The 18,064-nt window shown below is 32.8% G+C and overlaps 2 protein-coding genes across 2 annotated transcripts; both read left to right on the top strand.

The window, feature by feature from the left end:
- The first annotated feature begins 3,456 nt into the window (after positions 1 to 3,456).
- On the top strand, positions 3,457 to 5,106 carry LOC122604915 (receptor-like protein 30). The gene is made up of 2 exons (XM_043777774.1): positions 3,457 to 3,605; positions 3,655 to 5,106. The coding sequence occupies exon 2, from the start codon at positions 3,736 to 3,738 to the stop codon at positions 5,104 to 5,106; it is 1,371 nt and encodes a 456-aa protein (XP_043633709.1). The 5' UTR covers positions 3,457 to 3,605; positions 3,655 to 3,735.
- Positions 5,107 to 5,947: 841 nt separating this feature from the next.
- On the top strand, positions 5,948 to 8,180 carry LOC122604914 (receptor-like protein EIX2). The gene is made up of 2 exons (XM_043777773.1): positions 5,948 to 6,372; positions 7,766 to 8,180. The coding sequence occupies exons 1-2, from the start codon at positions 5,948 to 5,950 to the stop codon at positions 7,815 to 7,817; spliced, it is 477 nt and encodes a 158-aa protein (XP_043633708.1). The 3' UTR covers positions 7,818 to 8,180.
- Positions 8,181 to 18,064: the final 9,884 nt, after the last annotated feature.

Raw genomic sequence — 18,064 nt, 5'->3', positions numbered from 1 at the left:
CTACTAAATTAACCTTGAACGTCAATAAACAAAAAAACGATACTAATCACTCAACAATACAACACAATCACTATAACAAATCAAGCTATGCTATAAATATATCTACTACAACAAACACAGTAGCAGCCAGCAGCCTAATACACTCAATAACCTGCGAACCACTTCCATCGAACATATGAGCCAACACTGCCTCTAACTGATACTTGCACCCGCAAATTTTATCAAAAAAAAAAAAAAAAGCATCTGACATATATAGTCAACACAAAACCTGCACCTGCTTTTGATTCATCCCAACCACACTTAAATTGATCCAACAATAATTGTCTTCAGCTCATTACATTTTCCTTTTAGCTCATCATAAGCTCTACATTTTTTAAACTTCAACTTCAGCAACCTACACTTTATATATTACTACTAAGTTGTTTTTATATACTCATATATATATATATATATATATATATATATATATATATATTATTATTCACTTGTTTTTATTATTGTAAGTCAACTAACTCAATAATACATACATTTTCTTAGCCCAAGGAAGGGGTTATTGTTAGAATATGACATATATAAACACATATAATCACGAGTATGCGCAATGGAATAATCGAAACATATATGCAATCAAATTAATTAACAAAGAATAGAATTGAGACGTGTACCTTATGCAAAACTCCAATAAATAATAATGGTATTATTATTATGATGAATTAGGGTTTAAAGTAAAACTCCTCTACAATCGCACACTAGACACCCTTATACCGTATGCTAGTACCCGAATCACGAACTTCACAACTCTTTGTGTAATACTCCCTTAAATCGAAAATCCCATGAATTGAAAGTTATAGTAGTCGACTAAAAACTAAAGATCCTATAACTAATTCATGGCATTAATTATACATACATGTCATATGGATTTCGAATGTTGCAAACCGAACAACTCTTAGAAGAATTAGGAGAGAGGAGAGAATTGCTTGCGTGAAGTTATGAAAAACCCTTAGAATTAGCCTTCTATATATAGGCTTAATTATTAGGGATTTCAACTTGATGGACAAGTAATCTTTAAGGCTTTCAAGCCTTTGAAATTTTCGGCCCTATGGTGGAAATTAGGAAGTTTCCATAATTCCGAATTTTCACTTCAATCCTACTCTTTTAATTAATTAAACATTATTAACCTCTTAATATATTTTAATTATTTATTTCATGATTACATTAATTAATATATTACTTTAATATACTAATTAATAGTATAGAGTTACCGTGTCATTTTGTGTAACCCCGTAAGCTTAAATTATTTATGGACATGCGATTTATTATAACATGATCACACTCTAACATGATCCCAACCACACTTAAATTGATCGAACAATTATCTTCAGTTCATTCCATTTTCCATTTTCCTTTTAGTTCATCATAAGCTCTACATTTTTTAAACTTCAACTTCAACAACCTACACTTTATATATTACTACTAGGTTGTTTTTATATCTATATAATTATTAAAACAGTAGGAATTTGAACGATTCTAAAGCTTTTAAAAATTCAAACTATCTTATGATATTGCCACATAAACTTTAATCATATGTGGCATTTTTATAATTTTTTGCCAATAATTTAATTATGTTCTTCTTATAAATATAGATACATATAGAAAACATTTTAAATAAAATTAAAAACTCAAGATATTAATTAACATGGGATATTCTTTTTCTTTGGCAAATATTTTGTTTACATGCTTATCTAATTATATCAATATTAGTATTAATATGAATCATATAAAATAGATATAGATATATTCATATATACATCTCATATATTCATTTACCCAAAAAGTCACATGAATGTTCATTCTCTTCATTTACAGTGTATTATAATTAAATTCGTAAATTTTTATGAATTGCTTTTTGATGCAAATATTTATTATTATTCATACTTTTTTTTTTAGCTTTGATGAGATGGGAAATACAGCATACAAAATTTATCCTTGATTTTACCATGAATGATGTCGATGTCACTTTGTCAAATTTTTATCATCAATCTATTTAAATGTGCACTTCTTTTTATCTGCATAATCTTGATAAATCATCGAATCAACCTTTAGCAATATTTCGTCATTCTTTTTGACTTTTAGTTTGATTTTTCTCATACTTTTTAGCTAACGTATTTAATCTTATGTTCTATCACTCACATATGGACGCAATGTTAAATAAACTAAATGATGAATCTTCACAGTAATAATATATATATTTTTTCATTACTTCATTTTGTTCAAAATTAGGATCGGTTAACTTTCTGTTTGGGTTTCATCAATTTCAAATGGATACAATGTTAAATAATAAATGAATGACAGATCTTTATGGTAATAATTATTATTTTTTTTTTACTTCATCAAATATTTGTTTTTCAAATTATATATGTTTAACTTTTATTACTTTAGATCTTGGGCTTTATCAATTACAAATGGATATAATGCTAACAAAATGAATGTCAAATTTTATGGTAATAATTTGTATTATTTTGTTTTCTTACTTCATTGTATATTATGTTTTTGCAAAATTAAGATCGGATTACATGCAATTTGTTTCTTTTGATCTTGGGTTACATTCCGCTTATGTTTTCTACATTTTTATTAGTTCAAGTGTTAATTTTTACAAAATTGGCAAATCTTCTTATATTTTTACAAATTGTTTCGGTTACTTAATTTGTTACAAGGATTATTTATATTTACATGTGTTTGTATTGAGTAACTATGACAAAATTTGATTATTAGAACTTCAAATATGTTTAATTAAGTTTATTTATGTTGCTCACTATAATTTTAGTCAATATTAATGGCACTCTAGGTTTTAAAGATTGAAACAACCGCGATTTATTAATAATTATTGACGTCTATAATGTAAACTTTACCAACATTTAATTTAATTATATTTTTAAATAACTGCACATCGTGCGGGTAAAAGACCACCTATATACATATATATTATTATTCACTTGTTTTTATTATTGTAACTTTGTAAGTCAACTAACTCAATAATACATACATTTTCTTAACCCAAGGAAGGGGTTATATATATACATATATTTTCTTATTTCATTTATGTTTCATGTTTCGAAATCCCCAGTGATATTTGGCGAATCTGGCTCTTCCACTTATATTTTCCTAACTTAAGGCCTACGTACAATTGATTTTTCTTGGTCGTTATGCTATGACACATTTTGTTCTTTTGTCATCGTTATTTAGTTATTTTACACAATATGCCCTTTTTTTTTTTCATTAAAGGACCACTTTGTTCAACGATTTTCTTCGTTGTTACGTCGGTTGTGGATCCTACTTTTGTCTTATGCATTAGTAGCGTGTTGGAAATGTTCCATAGTAAGGCAGTAAGCTGGCTTTTTCTACAACTAAGATAAGCCTTGCTCTTTGGATAACAAATTAGAAGACTACATGAAAAGAGTTGGGTGCATGTCTATATATACATATTATGTAGTAAAGCAAATTAAAACTACTCTTAAAAATCTCGGGTGATATACCAATTGTCTTCACTGGTCCTGTTGCTTAACGTACACTTCATTGCTACTGGTCTTGATCAATCAACACCTGAAGTAAGTTAATTAGCTCCTTTTAGTTTCTTATTTAGTACATAATATGAAGTCTATTCTTGTGTTTTTGCTGCTATGTATAATACTTGTGAATGGAAGAGTTTTTACTCTTGGGCTCAAAGAAGATGCCAACATGTCTGGGTCCTGCATTGAGAAGGAGAGGCAAGCGCTGTTGATCCTTAAAAGCCACCTTGATTTGTTTGGATCTCTGGATGATTGGGGAAGCGAAGAAGACAAGACAGATTGCTGTCAATGGGTGGGCGTTCATTGTAACAACGACACTGGGCATGTGATCAGACTTGATCTTCATGATAAAGGGTTAAACGGATCCGTGTCTCTTTCCCTTGGAGATTTGACTTCTCTTACACATTTAGACCTCTCTAGTAACAATATAACTGGAAATTTGCCCAATACTGTGTTTCAACTTTCAAATCTTTTTTATCTTAATGTTAGTGACAACTCTTTGAACGGAAGCATTCCCGAGTTGACAGGATGTTCATCCGTGTCAACCTTAGACCTCTCTAGTAATAATTTTACTGGAGATTTGCCCAGCAGTGTGGCTCAGCTTTTATATCTTGATTATCTTGATGTTAGTCACAATTCTTTCAGCGGAAGCATACCTGACTTCACTCGAAGTCCATCCCTATCGATCTTGGACCTCTCAAGTAATTGTTTTACTGGAGATTTGCCCTACAATGTGGGCCAACTTACACATCTTTATTATCTTGATATCAGTCACAATTTTGTAAACGGAAACATTCCTGACTTCACGGGATGTCCATCGATGTCAACCTTAGACCTGTCTCATAATAACCTAAGTGGACACTTTCCCATCAGTGTCGGTCATCTTTTAAATATTAGTTATCTTGATGTTTCATCCAATAATATTACTGGAGTTTTGCCCAGCAGTGTGGGTCAGCTTTTATATCTCGATTATCTTGATGTTTCATCCAACTCCCTTAATGGTGTAATCTCTGACCTTCATTTTCAAAATCTCACCCAGTTAACTTATTTGGATTTGTCTTTCAATTCTTTTTCACTTGATCAGTTGAGTGCCATTCCTTCTCAATTGGAGACAATTAGATTGCAATCCTGCACTTTGGGGCGCATTTTCCCTTCCTGGCTCAAAACTCAAAAAAGTTATAGATATCTTGATATTTCAAGTGCCGGAATATCAGATAACATTCCTTCATGGTTCTGGGATCAGCTACCATCTGGATTGAGATTTCTGAACATCTCTTCAAATGATATAAAAGGTGTGCTACCAGATATAGTGACAGACTTTGACGAGCATCCTGGAATGGATTTGAGTGACAATCAATTTGAAGGTAGAGTACCACGGTTGCCTTCTAAACTCGCAGCAATAAACCTTTCTGGAAACAAGCTCTCTGGAAACCTCTCTTTCTTGTGTAGAATTGATAAGGAAATAAGTTTGATCCAACTCTCGAACAATGTATTCACAGGGAGCCTTCCAGATTGTTGGTCGAATTTCCAAAAAACCTAACAATTCTTAATCTATCTGATAATAATCTGTATGGAAAAATACCTTCTTCTTTCGGGAACTTATCTCACCTCGAGGCATTGTACTTGCGGAACAACAAATTTGTTGGAGGTCTTCCAATGTCCTTGAGTAACTGCAAAAAGCTAAGGTTTGTTGATCTTGGGGAAAACAATTTATCTGGCATGATACCTACATGGATAGGGGAAAGACTACCGGAGTTATATGTTCTTGTTCTACGATCCAATCAATTCTCGGGTACTGTACCTAGGCAAGTATGTTGGTTGTATAATCTTCAACTTCTTGACCTTTCTAAGAACAAATTCTCAGGCAACATTCCTAGTTGTGTTGGTAACCTCACAGCTATGGTGATCACGAACCCGTTGGGAGATAATATAGCCAACCATCATTATTCATCTTATGCTGTGACTGTCTGTGGGTATAATAATGCTATGTATGATGTAGCTGGAAGAAAGTGTAAAATTAAGAATTATAAGTGCAAAAATACGTATACAGTACGCCGGAAACTAACTACTAAATCGATTCATATCACAACTCAGAGTCTTGATAGAACTACAGCCTGCTTAGAAGCTATTACAGAAGGTCTATTCACTGACATGGCATTGGTTGCATGGAAAGGAAAGGTTCACGAGTTTGGAAGAAGTACTCTTAAGCTACTCAAGAGCATTGATCTTTCAAACAACAACTTTTTCTGGAATACTTCCCAATAATATCACTAGTCTTGTTGATTTGAAATCTTTAAACTTGTCCAGCAATAAACTTCACGGAGAAGTCCCAATAGATATCGGGCAGTTAAAATCTCTTGATTTTCTCGACTTGTCACGAAATGAACTTTCTGGAAGTATTCCCCTGGAGCTTGTCATCCGTAAATTCTTTAGGTGTTCTTAACCTCTCAAACAATAACTTCTCAGGGAAAATACCCGTTGGGAATGGGGGTAAACTACAACAATTCGATTCTTCCTCCTACAGCGGTAACCCTCTACTCTACGGACCTCCACTTACGCAAGAAGGCAGGGTTGTACCTCGTCCGCCTGTCGATGGAAAGGAAGATGACGACGAAGATGAAGAAGAAAGTCAAGTTTGGAAGTCGTATTACATGGGCATGGGTGTTGGATTTGGTGTTGGATTTTGGGGAATTTGCAGTGCTATATTTCTCATTCGTGGATGCAGACATTTCTTGTTTGCATCATTGAGTCACGTCAAGGATTGGATATACGTAACAACGGCTGTGTATCTTCGGAAATTCAAAAGGTAAACGCGTCTATCTTTCATTATTTCCATTCCAGTTACATAGAAAATTTATGGAACAGGATTTTGCCATGGATAAAAGAGGCCTTTAATTAAGATACATAAAAATATTACGAGTAGCATATGTATAACAGCTACAGATATTCAAACAAATAAAGATTTGTCTTTAAAAGCTTGTGCTTAGATAGTTTTTTGACTTGCATAAAATAAAAATTATATATTTATATAAATAACCCAAAATTAGTTCTAATACTAGTTAGCTAGTACAATATTATTTACCCTTTGTCCCATTTTGAATTTTCAAAGTATTCATTTATAAACTTTGATCCTAAATATTTTGATTTGGGTTATATGATATTTGATGAATATTAAACCAATAAAATATATATTTAAAACTCAGTCAATTCATATAACTTTTATTAAATATTATATAACAAAAATTAAAATATTTAAGGTCAAAGTTTATAAAGAATTTTAAAAATTCAAAATATGACACATTTAGTGAGACAGGAGGAGCAATATATTTATACTTATATTATAAAGCATATTTTTTTCATTTATAAAGTTGATAACTTCTCTTTTGTGCACTAATTTATGCACTAATTTAGATATCTTCACTTAATATACATATAATACTTTTAATGAAATTATTTACAACATAAATCTCTCAATCCTTAAAATAACTATACTACTCCAATTTACATTAATTAATTTTACATTAATAACCATCGCCGCCACTTATTTCACCATTACCTTTACAACGTCGTACCTCGCGAACATGCGTCTAATTAATGGAGAGTGATATTTTGTCATCCACAAAAAATGTACACGTTATACTATACAGTGTATAATTGTATAAAACATGGATTATTTATTTGTTGTGAATGACAAAAAGTTATTGTAATAATTAATATATATGTAAAAGATTTAACTATAATAAATAAATTAACTAATTAAGAGCGAAAAAGAAAATAAAATAAAAAATCAAAAGAGTAGGGGAGTCTTTAACAACTAACGAGTAATATGATTATTGAAAGAAAAAAAAAACACTTTTCAAATGACACGTATTACGTATGTTTTCAACTTTTTATTTACCCAAACTTAAATAATCTAATACTAAAATGAACTTTTGGTCCTTTACCCGCTTATGCGGGCCCAAAACCAATCTTGTTACTGGACCGAAAGACATACTTTCCTTGGACAAGGATCTTTTAAGTCATTTTGCATTTTATTGGTAAAGTTGAAACAACTTAAATTATTGGATTAAAATAAATTGTTAAGATTAAAAATTCAAGTTTGAATTCTGACCATTGATTTTAATCCAGTGGTTTAAATTATTCTAAAGTTGATTTAACTTTGGAAAATTCTTATCTTTTTTGCTTTCATCTACTTTTAGGGGTTCACATTGGTTGCGGCAAGCATGGGAGGTTTCCCACACTGCGGAGTGACAACGTCGCAAACGGTGTGGGGTTGGCATAAGATCCAAAGTGAGGAAAGTTTACCACGATTTTAAAAGTGGAAAATCGCTTCACCTTTTGTCTTTTTATGGGTTGTTTTCTGTATATTCGTTGAATTGTTTATATATGAGGTATAATGTGGTGTTATGTATAGGTGAAAGATGGGTTACCAACATAGTAGTGGAATGTGGTATGAGTGAGGTAAAGATGAGGTGCTGGAAAGAAATTGGTTGAGAGTGAGAGATGAGAAAAATGAAAGGTCCAATGGTAGCCCCTTAGTTAACAACGTGTGACATTCATATGCAATTTAATAGGGTTGTTTTATTATGAATTGTTTTTATTATTTTGTTTGCATGTGTTGGGGTTGCACTAGATTGATAAGGATTTTATACCTTATAATTTATGAGACTATAGTGGATCAAATTATCATATTGTAGTTAAAAACTGAAGTATTGCATTTGATCTATTTAGAGATTGTTTCTTACTATTAAAACTATGAAGGTTTTATTTTCTTGCATAAAACTCAATCACAAATTAATGTTCTTTCTTTTAAGGTTATTATACTTATTTTTACATGCTGCAACGGTATTTCTTGAATAATTGTTATATTTGGTCACTAAATCTTTAAGTATACGCATCATATCCATATGTAATTTGAATTTGTAAGAAAGACAAATGATATCCTAACTGACCAATGTTTGAAAATCAATCATATAGATTATAAATATCAAATTGAAACCATGAGTGTCAAAGCGACATTCTCATTTTCAACAACAATCTATAGTTCATATTCTCAAATCACTTCCGGCTCCTATAACATGAAAATGCCTATATGTTCATACAAGTCACTGAAAAAGATACATATATGCCCATACATATGTACACTGAACAAACGAGCCATTATATCCTACAGATTGTATGATGGCATGGTTAATGCTCCCAAACAAACTAAAAAGTAGAGACACCCTGATTTGATCACATGGTTACATCATTTGGGCTTCGAATAATGTGTTGTAGTATCTTTACCTTACTGGTGGATGATAGTTCTGAGTATTCAAATTATAAATATATGTTTATATTTATAAAATTTGACTTTATGTAATCTCAATAATTGATGGTTAGTTAAAGTAATAATTTTATTGGCGATTTACCAACCAGTGTGAGCCAACATACTTCTAAAAGTTTATTATCTGGACGGTAGTGACAATTCTTAAAATGGAAACATTCCTGACTTCACAGGATGTCCATCGGCGTCGACCTTAGACTTGTCTGGTAATAACGTACTTAACTGGATACTTGCCCATCAGTGTTGGCCGGCTTGTAAATCTTAGATATCTTGTTGTTTGACCCAACTCTAGGGATGAGCAAATGAACCGAAAACCCGTGACCCGACTCAAACCCGCCCAAACCCGGCCCGACTCCCTTAATGGTGTAATGTCTTTCCTTCATTTTCAAAATCTCACCCAATTAAGTTATTTGGATTTGTCTTTCAATTCGTTTTCATTTGAATTGAGCTCTATTCATTCTCAACTGTAGTCAATTGAAAACCTAACTGATTTGTTGGAATGCAATTTAAAAGCAAAAACATGGCAATGATGGATCCAGACTCCTGACTACAATTTAACGACTAAATTATTTCGAAATTTGAAACATTGGCTCTAATCAATATTTTTGTATCCTTGTAGGCTTGTAGCTTGGAAAACCCATCATTTTATTATAACTCCAATTCCAATTAACCATAAAAAAAAAATCATTCATTTGTGTGCTAAAAATTACTAATAAAATCCATTTGTAACAAAATTCATAGGTTTTTTCAACATGCATATAGGAGTGTGTTTAATGTACATCACAAATTGAAAAAAGGTAACAAGTAACAAAAATCTTTTCGAAAATTGAAAAATAAATTTTTTAGAAGAATTTAGTCATCTTTTTCAATTTTTGAGGTACAATGTATTCTTACATGTCCGTTTAGACTACATGTATCATTTCAGGTTGTTTTTCTCATAATCAAAACTAACGTGTCGTGCCACGTGAACTCTTTCATGTATTATTTCTACTAACATTTATTGGCCAACGACAATAGTATTTATATTTTGGAAAATACTAGGGCTTTATTTAACATGTATAAAAAAAAACTTGTACCTTCCATATTAAAAGTCCATTCCCTGATTTTCATGGTAATGTACAAACAATTTATGCATCTTAAATACAGCCCTAAGGGCTGTATTTAGCAAACCCCTTATATTTTTTCATAAACAGCTAAATAATATATACATACTATTCATATACATACATACACACAACCCATCCATCATTGTCGAAGACTATGTTGGAACCTATAACTCTAAGGAGTAGAAAATGGAAGGCGACAAGGTTTGGTGATATTTCGTTATCATTAATTTCTAAGCTTAGATGCATCAATCAAACTGTTGCTATTTTTGCACTTAATAAATCTTAACATTGAGCTGGCTCACTGACCCCCTAATTCTACAAATGTAATCTTAACACTATTGGCTTACCTTAACTTTTGAATCCTGTTGCTTGCAGAATGCGGCGGAGAAGCCACCGTTCTTTCTACCGAGCTGGACAACCATGTACATAGTTAACATATTCATTGTGGTTTGGGTTTTGGTGGTTGGGTTTGGGTTTGGAGGATGGGCCAGCATGACAAACTTTATCAAGCAAGTTGATACCTTCGGTTTATTTGCAAAGTGCTACCAATGCAAGCCTCCTCCACCGCTGCCTCATAACCATTGAGTTTGATGTTTTTGGTTGGTTGGTTGTTTTTCGTCGACATGGTGTTGGTTTTAGTCTAGTGATAATATATGATGTAGTGTGAAAAATGGTTGATGAATTTAGTCATGGTTTAAATATAGCATAGGCTTGATTTTTCTTTATTGTTTTGACAAATTATGAATATATCGCCTTCAACTGATTTTTATATTTTGGTTGTTTATTGGTAAATTTGCATGTGTTAGAATACATGAATTTTTCAACATATGTAAAAACAAATTAAGATATTCAAAAAATAGAGGTTTATAAAGTTAATGGGTTTTACTAAACATAGTCATAAAGCTGCCTTTAAGTAGTCGTGACATGCATAAATTTCTCATATATTATCAAAACCCAAAATTAGTCCTAATAGTTATAGGGTAAGCAAATTTATTTTACCATCGAAAATTATTTACCATCGAAAATTAGTCCTAATGGAGTATTTTTTTTTTTAAAGAATGAAGACCGTACCTCATTTATTTACCATCGAAAATTATTTTACACTGTCCATTTTCCGGTGTTGGACATGCCAAAATTCGGTGTTGGACATGCCAAAATTCGATTCTTCCTCCTACAGCGGTAACCCTCTACTCTACGGACCTCCACTTACGCAAGAAGGCAGGGTTGTACCTCGTCCGCCTGTCGATGGAAAGGAAGATGACGACGAAGATGAAGAAGAAAGTCAAGTTTGGAAGTCGTATTACATGGGCATGGGTGTTGGATTTGGTGTTGGATTTTGGGGAATTTGCAGTGCTATATTTCTCATTCGTGGATGCAGACATTTCTTGTTTGCATCATTGAGTCACGTCAAGGATTGGATATACGTAACAGCGGCTGTGTATCTTCGGAAATTCAAAAGGTAAACGCGTCTATCTTTCATTATTTCCATTCCAGTTACATAGAAAATTTATGGAACAGGATTTTGCCATGGATGAAAGAGCCCTTTAAGATACATAAAAATATTACGAGTAGCATATGTATAACAACTACAGATATTCAAACAAATAAAGATTTGTCTTTAAAAGCTTGTGCTTAGATAGTTTTTTGACTTGCATAAAATAAAAATTATATATTTATATAAATAACCCAAAATTAGTTCTAATACTAGTTAGCTAGTACAATATTATTTAATGCTCCCTTTTTCCCATTTTAAATTTTCAAAAGTATTCATTTATAAACTTTGATCCGAAATATTTTGATTTGGGTTATATGATATTTGATGAATATTAAACCAATAAAATATATATTTAAAACTCAATCAATTAATATAACTTTCATTAAATATTATATAACAAAAATCAAAATATTCAAGGTCAAAATTTATAAAGAAAGATTTTAAAAAATTCAAAATATGACATATTTAGTGAGACGGAGGAGTAATATATTTATACTTATATTATAAAGCATATTTTTTTCATTTATAAAGTTGATAACCTGGTAATGTTCTCTCTTTTGTGCACTAATTTAGATATCTTCACCTAATATACATATAATACTTTTAATGAAATTATTTACAACATACATCTCTCAATCCTTAAAATAACTATACTACTCCAATTTACATTAATTAATTTTACATTAATAACCATCGCCGCCACTCATTTCACCATTACCTTTACAGCGTCGTACCTCGCGAACATGAGTCTAATTAATAGGGAGTGATATATGTACAACATTTTTTTGCCATCCACAAAAAATGTACATGTTATACTATACAGTGTATAATTGTATAAAGCATGGATTGTCGATTTGTTGTGAATGACAAAAAGTTGTAATTATATCACTTCCCCTAATTAATATATATGTAAAAGATTTAACTATAATAAATAAATTAACTAATTAAGAGCGACAAAGAAAATAAAATAAAAAATCAAAAGAGTAAGGGAGTCTCTAACAACTAACAAGTAATATGATTATTGAAGAAAAAAAAAACTCTTTTTAAATGACACGTATGTTTTCAACTTTTTATTTACCCAAACTTAAATAATCTAATACTGAAATGAACTTTTGGTCCTTTACCCGCTTATGCGGGCCCAAAACCAATCTTGTTACTGGACCGAAAGACATACTTTCCTTGGACAAGGATCTTTTAAGTCATTTTAAATTTTATTAGTAAAGTTGAAACAACTTAAATTATTGGATTAAAATAAATTTTTAAGATTAAAAATTCAATTTTGAATTTGGACAATTGATTTTAATCCAATGGTTCAAATTATTCTAACTTTACCTATAAAGTTGAAGTAACTTTGGAAAATTCTTATCTTTTTTGCTTTCATTTACTTTTAGGGGTTCACATTGGTTGCGGCAAGCATGGGAGATTTCCCACACTGCGCAGTGACAACGTCGCAAACGGTGTGGGGTTGGCATAAGATCCAAAGTGAGGAAAGTTTACCACGATTTTAAAAGTGGAAAATTGTTTCACCTTTTGTCTTTTTATGGGTTGTTTTCTGTATATTCGTTCAAATTGTTTATATATGAGGTATAATGTGGTGTTATGTATAGGTGAAAGATGGGTTACCAACATAGTAGTGGAATGTGGTATGAGTGAGGTAAAGATGAGGTGCTGGAAAGAAATTGGTTGAGAGTGAGAGATGAGAAAAACGAAAGGTCCAATGGTAGCCCCTTAGTTAACAACGTGTTACATTCATATGCAATTTAATAGGGTTGTTTTATTATGAATTGTTTTTATTATTTTTTTTTGCATGTGTTGGGGTTGCACTAGATTGATAAGGAATTTTATACCTTATAATTTATGAGACTATAGTGGATCAAATTATCATATTGTAGTTAAAAACTGAAGTATTGTATTTGATCTATTTAGAGATTGTTTCTTACTATAAATCACAAATTAATGTTCTTTCTTTTAAGGTTATTATACTTATTTTTACATGCTGCAACGGTATTTCTTGAATAATTGTTATATTTGGTCACTAAATCTTTAAGTATACGCATCATATCCATATGTAATTTGAATTTGTAAGAAAGACAAATGATATCCTAACTGACCAATGTTTGAAAATCAATCATATAGATTATAAATATCAAATTGAAACCATGCGTGTCAAAGCGACATTCTCATTTTCAACAACAATCTATAGTTCATATTCTCAAATCACTTCCGGCTCCTATAACATGAAAATGCCTATATGTTCATAGAAGTAACTGAAAAAGATACATATATGCCCATACATATGTACACTGAACAAACGAGCCATTATACCCTACAGATTGTATGATGGCATGGTTAATGCTCCCAAACAAACTAAAAAGTAGAGACACCCTGATTTGATCACATGGTTACATCATTTGGGCTTCGAATAATGTGTTTGTAGTATCTTTACCTTACTGGTGGATGATAGTTCTGAGTATTCAAATTATAAATATATGTTTATATTATAAAATTTGACTTTATGTAATCTCAATAATTGATGGTTAGTTAAAGTAATAATTTTATTGGCGATTTACCCACCAGTGTGAGCCAACATACTTCTAAAAGTTTATTATCTGGACGGTAGTGACAATTCTTAAAATGGAAACATTCCTGACTTCACAGGATGTCCATCGGCGTCGACCTTAGACTTGTCTGGTAATAACGTACTTAACTGGATACTTGCCTATCAGTGTTGGCCGGCTTGTAAATCTTAGATATCTTGTTGTTTGACCCAACTCTAGGGATGAGCAAATGAACCGAAAACCCGTGACCCGACTCAAACCCGCCCAAACCCGGCCCGACTCCCTTAATGGTGTAATGTCTTTCCTTCATTTTCAAAATCTCACCCAATTAAGTTATTTGGATTTGTCTTTCAATTCGTTTTCATTTGAATTGAGCTCTATTCATTCTCAACTGTAGTCAATTGAAAACCTAACTGATTTGTTGGAATGCAATTTAAAAGCAAAAACATGGCAATGATGGATCCAGACTCCTGACTACAATTTAACGACTAAATTATTTCGAAATTTGAAACATTGGCTCTAATCAATATTTTTGTATCCTTGTAGGCTTGTAGCTTGGAAAACCCATCATTTTATTATAACTCCAATTCCAATTAACCATAAAAAAAAAATCATTCATTTGTGTGCTAAAAATTACTAATAAAATCCATTTGTAACAAAATTCATAGGCTTTTTCAACATGCATAGGTTCTTACATGTCCGTTTAGACTACATGTATCATTTCAGGTTGTTTTTCTCATAATCAAAACTAACGTGTCGTGCCATGTGAACTCTTTCATGTATTATTTCTACTAACATTTATTGGCCAACGACAATAGTATTTATATTTTGGAAAATACTAGGGCTTTATTTAACATGTATAAAAAAAAACTTGTACCTTCCATATTAAAAGTCCATTCCTTGATTTTCATGGTAATGTACAAACAATTTATGCATCTTAAATACAGCCCTAAGGGCTGTATTTAGCAAACCCCTTATATTTTTTCATAAACAGCTAAATAATATATACATACTATTCATATACATACATACACACAAACACCATCCATCATTGTCGAAGACTATATTGGAACCTATAACTCTAAGGAGTAGAAGATGGAAGGCGACAAGGTTTGGTGATATTTGGTTATCATTAATTTCTAAGCTTAGATGCATCAATCAAACTGTTGCTATTTTTTCACTTAATAAATCTTAACATTGAGCTGGCTCACTGACCCCCTAATTCTACAAATGTAATCTTAACACTATTGGCTTACCTTAACTTTTGAATCCTGTTGCTTGCAGAATGCGACGGAGAAGCCACCGTTCTTTCTACCGAGCGGGACAGTGTTAAGTCTGGGATTCGCTGAAGGAGACTTGAAAATTGACATATGTCGTCAGCAAGTCTCCTAACAAGTTGTCAGCAGATGAAGAGACGTCTTCAGCGGGATGCATGCTGACCTAAGGTTGTCTTGGCGGGAAATATTCAAATTACGTAAAGACAAAAAGGTCACATGGTGGTTAACTAACTGTAATTTGCCCAGAATGGTAAATGTACATGTTGGGACCAAAACAAGAGTTCTCTCTCTCTCTTACCCGTTTTGGTATAGAAGACAATAGGCACATGATTCAAGTACCATGAGCCAATTGGAAGTCGACAACCACCATCAAGTCACAATCAAAGCAGGCTGTGTTGATTCAAGTCTTCCCCTATATAAAGCAACACAGCCACATTGTGTCAAGCGCGTCTGGCCGTCTAAAAGTGTGTATCACTTGTAATTGCTTAAGTTTTTCTTATCTGTCTAGACTTGGCAATTATCTTTGTTCTTTTGTATTCGTGTAAGTCAAGTGTAAGATCAACCATGTATTCATCGTTTAATCAATGATACATATGATTATCCTTGCATTGATGTATTACAATTGAACTGAACATTGTTCTTGTTATTTACTTACCTTCTTGTTTACTTTCTTTCTCGAATACTAAAGTAAGACATTAGTTGTGCATTCGTGGACCATCAAGTGGTATCAGAGACACCGTTCCTAATTCAGTGGAACAAGATCTGTTTGCCCTCTTTTGTTTACATTTAAACAAAAAAAAAAAAAAAAAAACAAAATTTTTTTTTGTTCTCTCTTAAATTACTTTTTAACAAGAACTATGTCTTCTGTTCCCAGACTTGTGAATACACGTGACTTTGGTTACGTGTCAACACCTCCTAAATTCGAGCCCAAAGATTTTGGGTCTTGGAAGGAGAGAATGCTTCTTCATATCGCTGGTGTGGAGCCCTATTTAATGACCATATTAAATGAGGGCCCATATGTGCCGATGTACGTCCAAAGGACTCCAGGAGCTACACCTGAAGCTCCTGAAATTGTCACTGACCTGGTTAAACCAGAGGTTCAATGGACTGATGAAGAAAGAAAGCTGGTAAATCTTGATGCCAGACTTAAAAACATGATTATAGTGACTCTTCCTACTGAAATCATGAAACTGGTCATCAAGTATCCCTCCTCAAAGGAAGTTTGGGATAGACTGGTCAGCACCTATGAAGGCTCTGCTGACCTCATTAAAATCAAGAAAATTGATTTAAAAAGAGCTTATGAAAATTTCTTCTCTCTTCCCGATGAAAGTCTTGAGAGCACCTACACTCGCTTTAAAGGGTTGCTCAATGATATGACAAATGTTGGCATTACCCATGATAACTTTGAGGTATGTCACAAATTCATTGATTCTCTTCCTCTTAAGTGGCAAAACTTAAGACAAACTCTTCGTACAACGAAGAAAATCCAAGACTTTGATCTTGAAGAACTTTTGGTACTCTTCAATTTGAAGAAAGAGCATTGGCTCAAAATATTCGAGCTTCTGCTGATGCCAAAAGGCATGCTGGCTCTTCCTCTTCTACAGTCAGTATTCCTTCTCATCCTATTTCTGACCCTGTTGCTCTCGTCTCTACTGAACCCATCGATCTCTATGATGGTGCCAGTGCCTCTAATCTTCCAGCATCAATTCAGACTCTCATTAGTGAGCTGGATGATGAAGAAAAACAAGAAATGTTTAATGACTTCATGGGCTTTGCCCTGGTTGCTGGAAGAAAATACTCTAAAAGGTGGAATAATCGAAAAATGATTACTCCCCTCAAAACTCCTGTTGATAAATCACAGGAAGAATGCTGGAGGTGTGGCAGGAAAGGTCACTATCAGAAGGAGTGTAGAGTCTCCCTGCCCAATTCTGCTGCCTCCAAAACTAATCCTCCCAAATCTGCTGATGATTATAGGAACAAATATTATCAGCTGAAGGCCAAGGTTGCTGAAACAGAGGATAAAGTCCCAGCAAAAGGACTGATTGCTGAGGAACATGATTGGGCTGATTCAGATGATTCTGATGACGATTATGTTGATGCTATGTGCCTTATGGCACTTGCTGACAGTGACGCTCTGACCAAGGATCAAGTCTCCTCAAGTCAGTGGGTGAACGTCACTGTTAAAAAGGTACACTCTCTTCTCTCCTCTTCAAATCAAGACAAGACCAAAATCATCGAGTCTTTCTCTTGCGATCTTCAGTTCGTAGAAAGTCTACGTGCTGAACTTCAATCGAAACTTAACTCTGCTGGAGCAGAGTTGAGTGAAAAATCTGAAAAACTTATGAAGTTGAAAAATGTTCATGTTGAACTTCAATCTCATGAGTTGATGACTCAAAAACTTCAACTTGAGAATGAATCTCTCAAGGCTGAAGTTTCAAATCTAAAGAAAATTGTGACCTCCTGGTCAAAGGCTTCAAAATTTCATCATCAATGCTTGAGCGAACAAGTTCCTGCTCAAGTACAAGCAGTTATTGGTGGCAATTTTGATGTTGCTGCCTCCATTGCTGACTCCTTTAAAGATGATGTAAAACCTGAAGTATCCCTTCCTCCACCTTGTTCGACTTCCAACTCACTGGATGAAATGAAGAAGTATTTTGTCAAAGGACAAAATGACTATCACTCTGAGATAGACACCAATACTTCAGCATCCCCAAGGGAGTCCCATCTTCTCGCTGT

This window comes from Erigeron canadensis, chromosome 6, assembly GCF_010389155.1.
Source record: "Erigeron canadensis isolate Cc75 chromosome 6, C_canadensis_v1, whole genome shotgun sequence".
In the NCBI taxonomy this organism is placed as follows: domain Eukaryota; kingdom Viridiplantae; phylum Streptophyta; class Magnoliopsida; order Asterales; family Asteraceae; genus Erigeron; species Erigeron canadensis.
The sequence above is the reverse complement of the archived record's forward strand: the minus strand, read 5'-3'. Positions and strand labels throughout refer to the sequence as shown.

What these genes read in the sequence shown, in the direction of transcription:
- LOC122604915 (XM_043777774.1), top strand. Translation starts at nt 3,736, where the DNA reads ATGTCTGGGTCCTGCATTGAGAAGGAGAGGCAAGCGCTGTTGATCCTT.
- LOC122604914 (XM_043777773.1), top strand. Translation starts at nt 5,948, where the DNA reads ATGAACTTTCTGGAAGTATTCCCCTGGAGCTTGTCATCCGTAAATTCT. An exon ending in TATCTTCGGAAATTCAAAAG is followed by an intron (nt 6,373 to 7,765) that starts GTAAACGCGTCT and finishes ATCTACTTTTAG; the next exon opens with GGGTTCACATTGGTTGCGGC.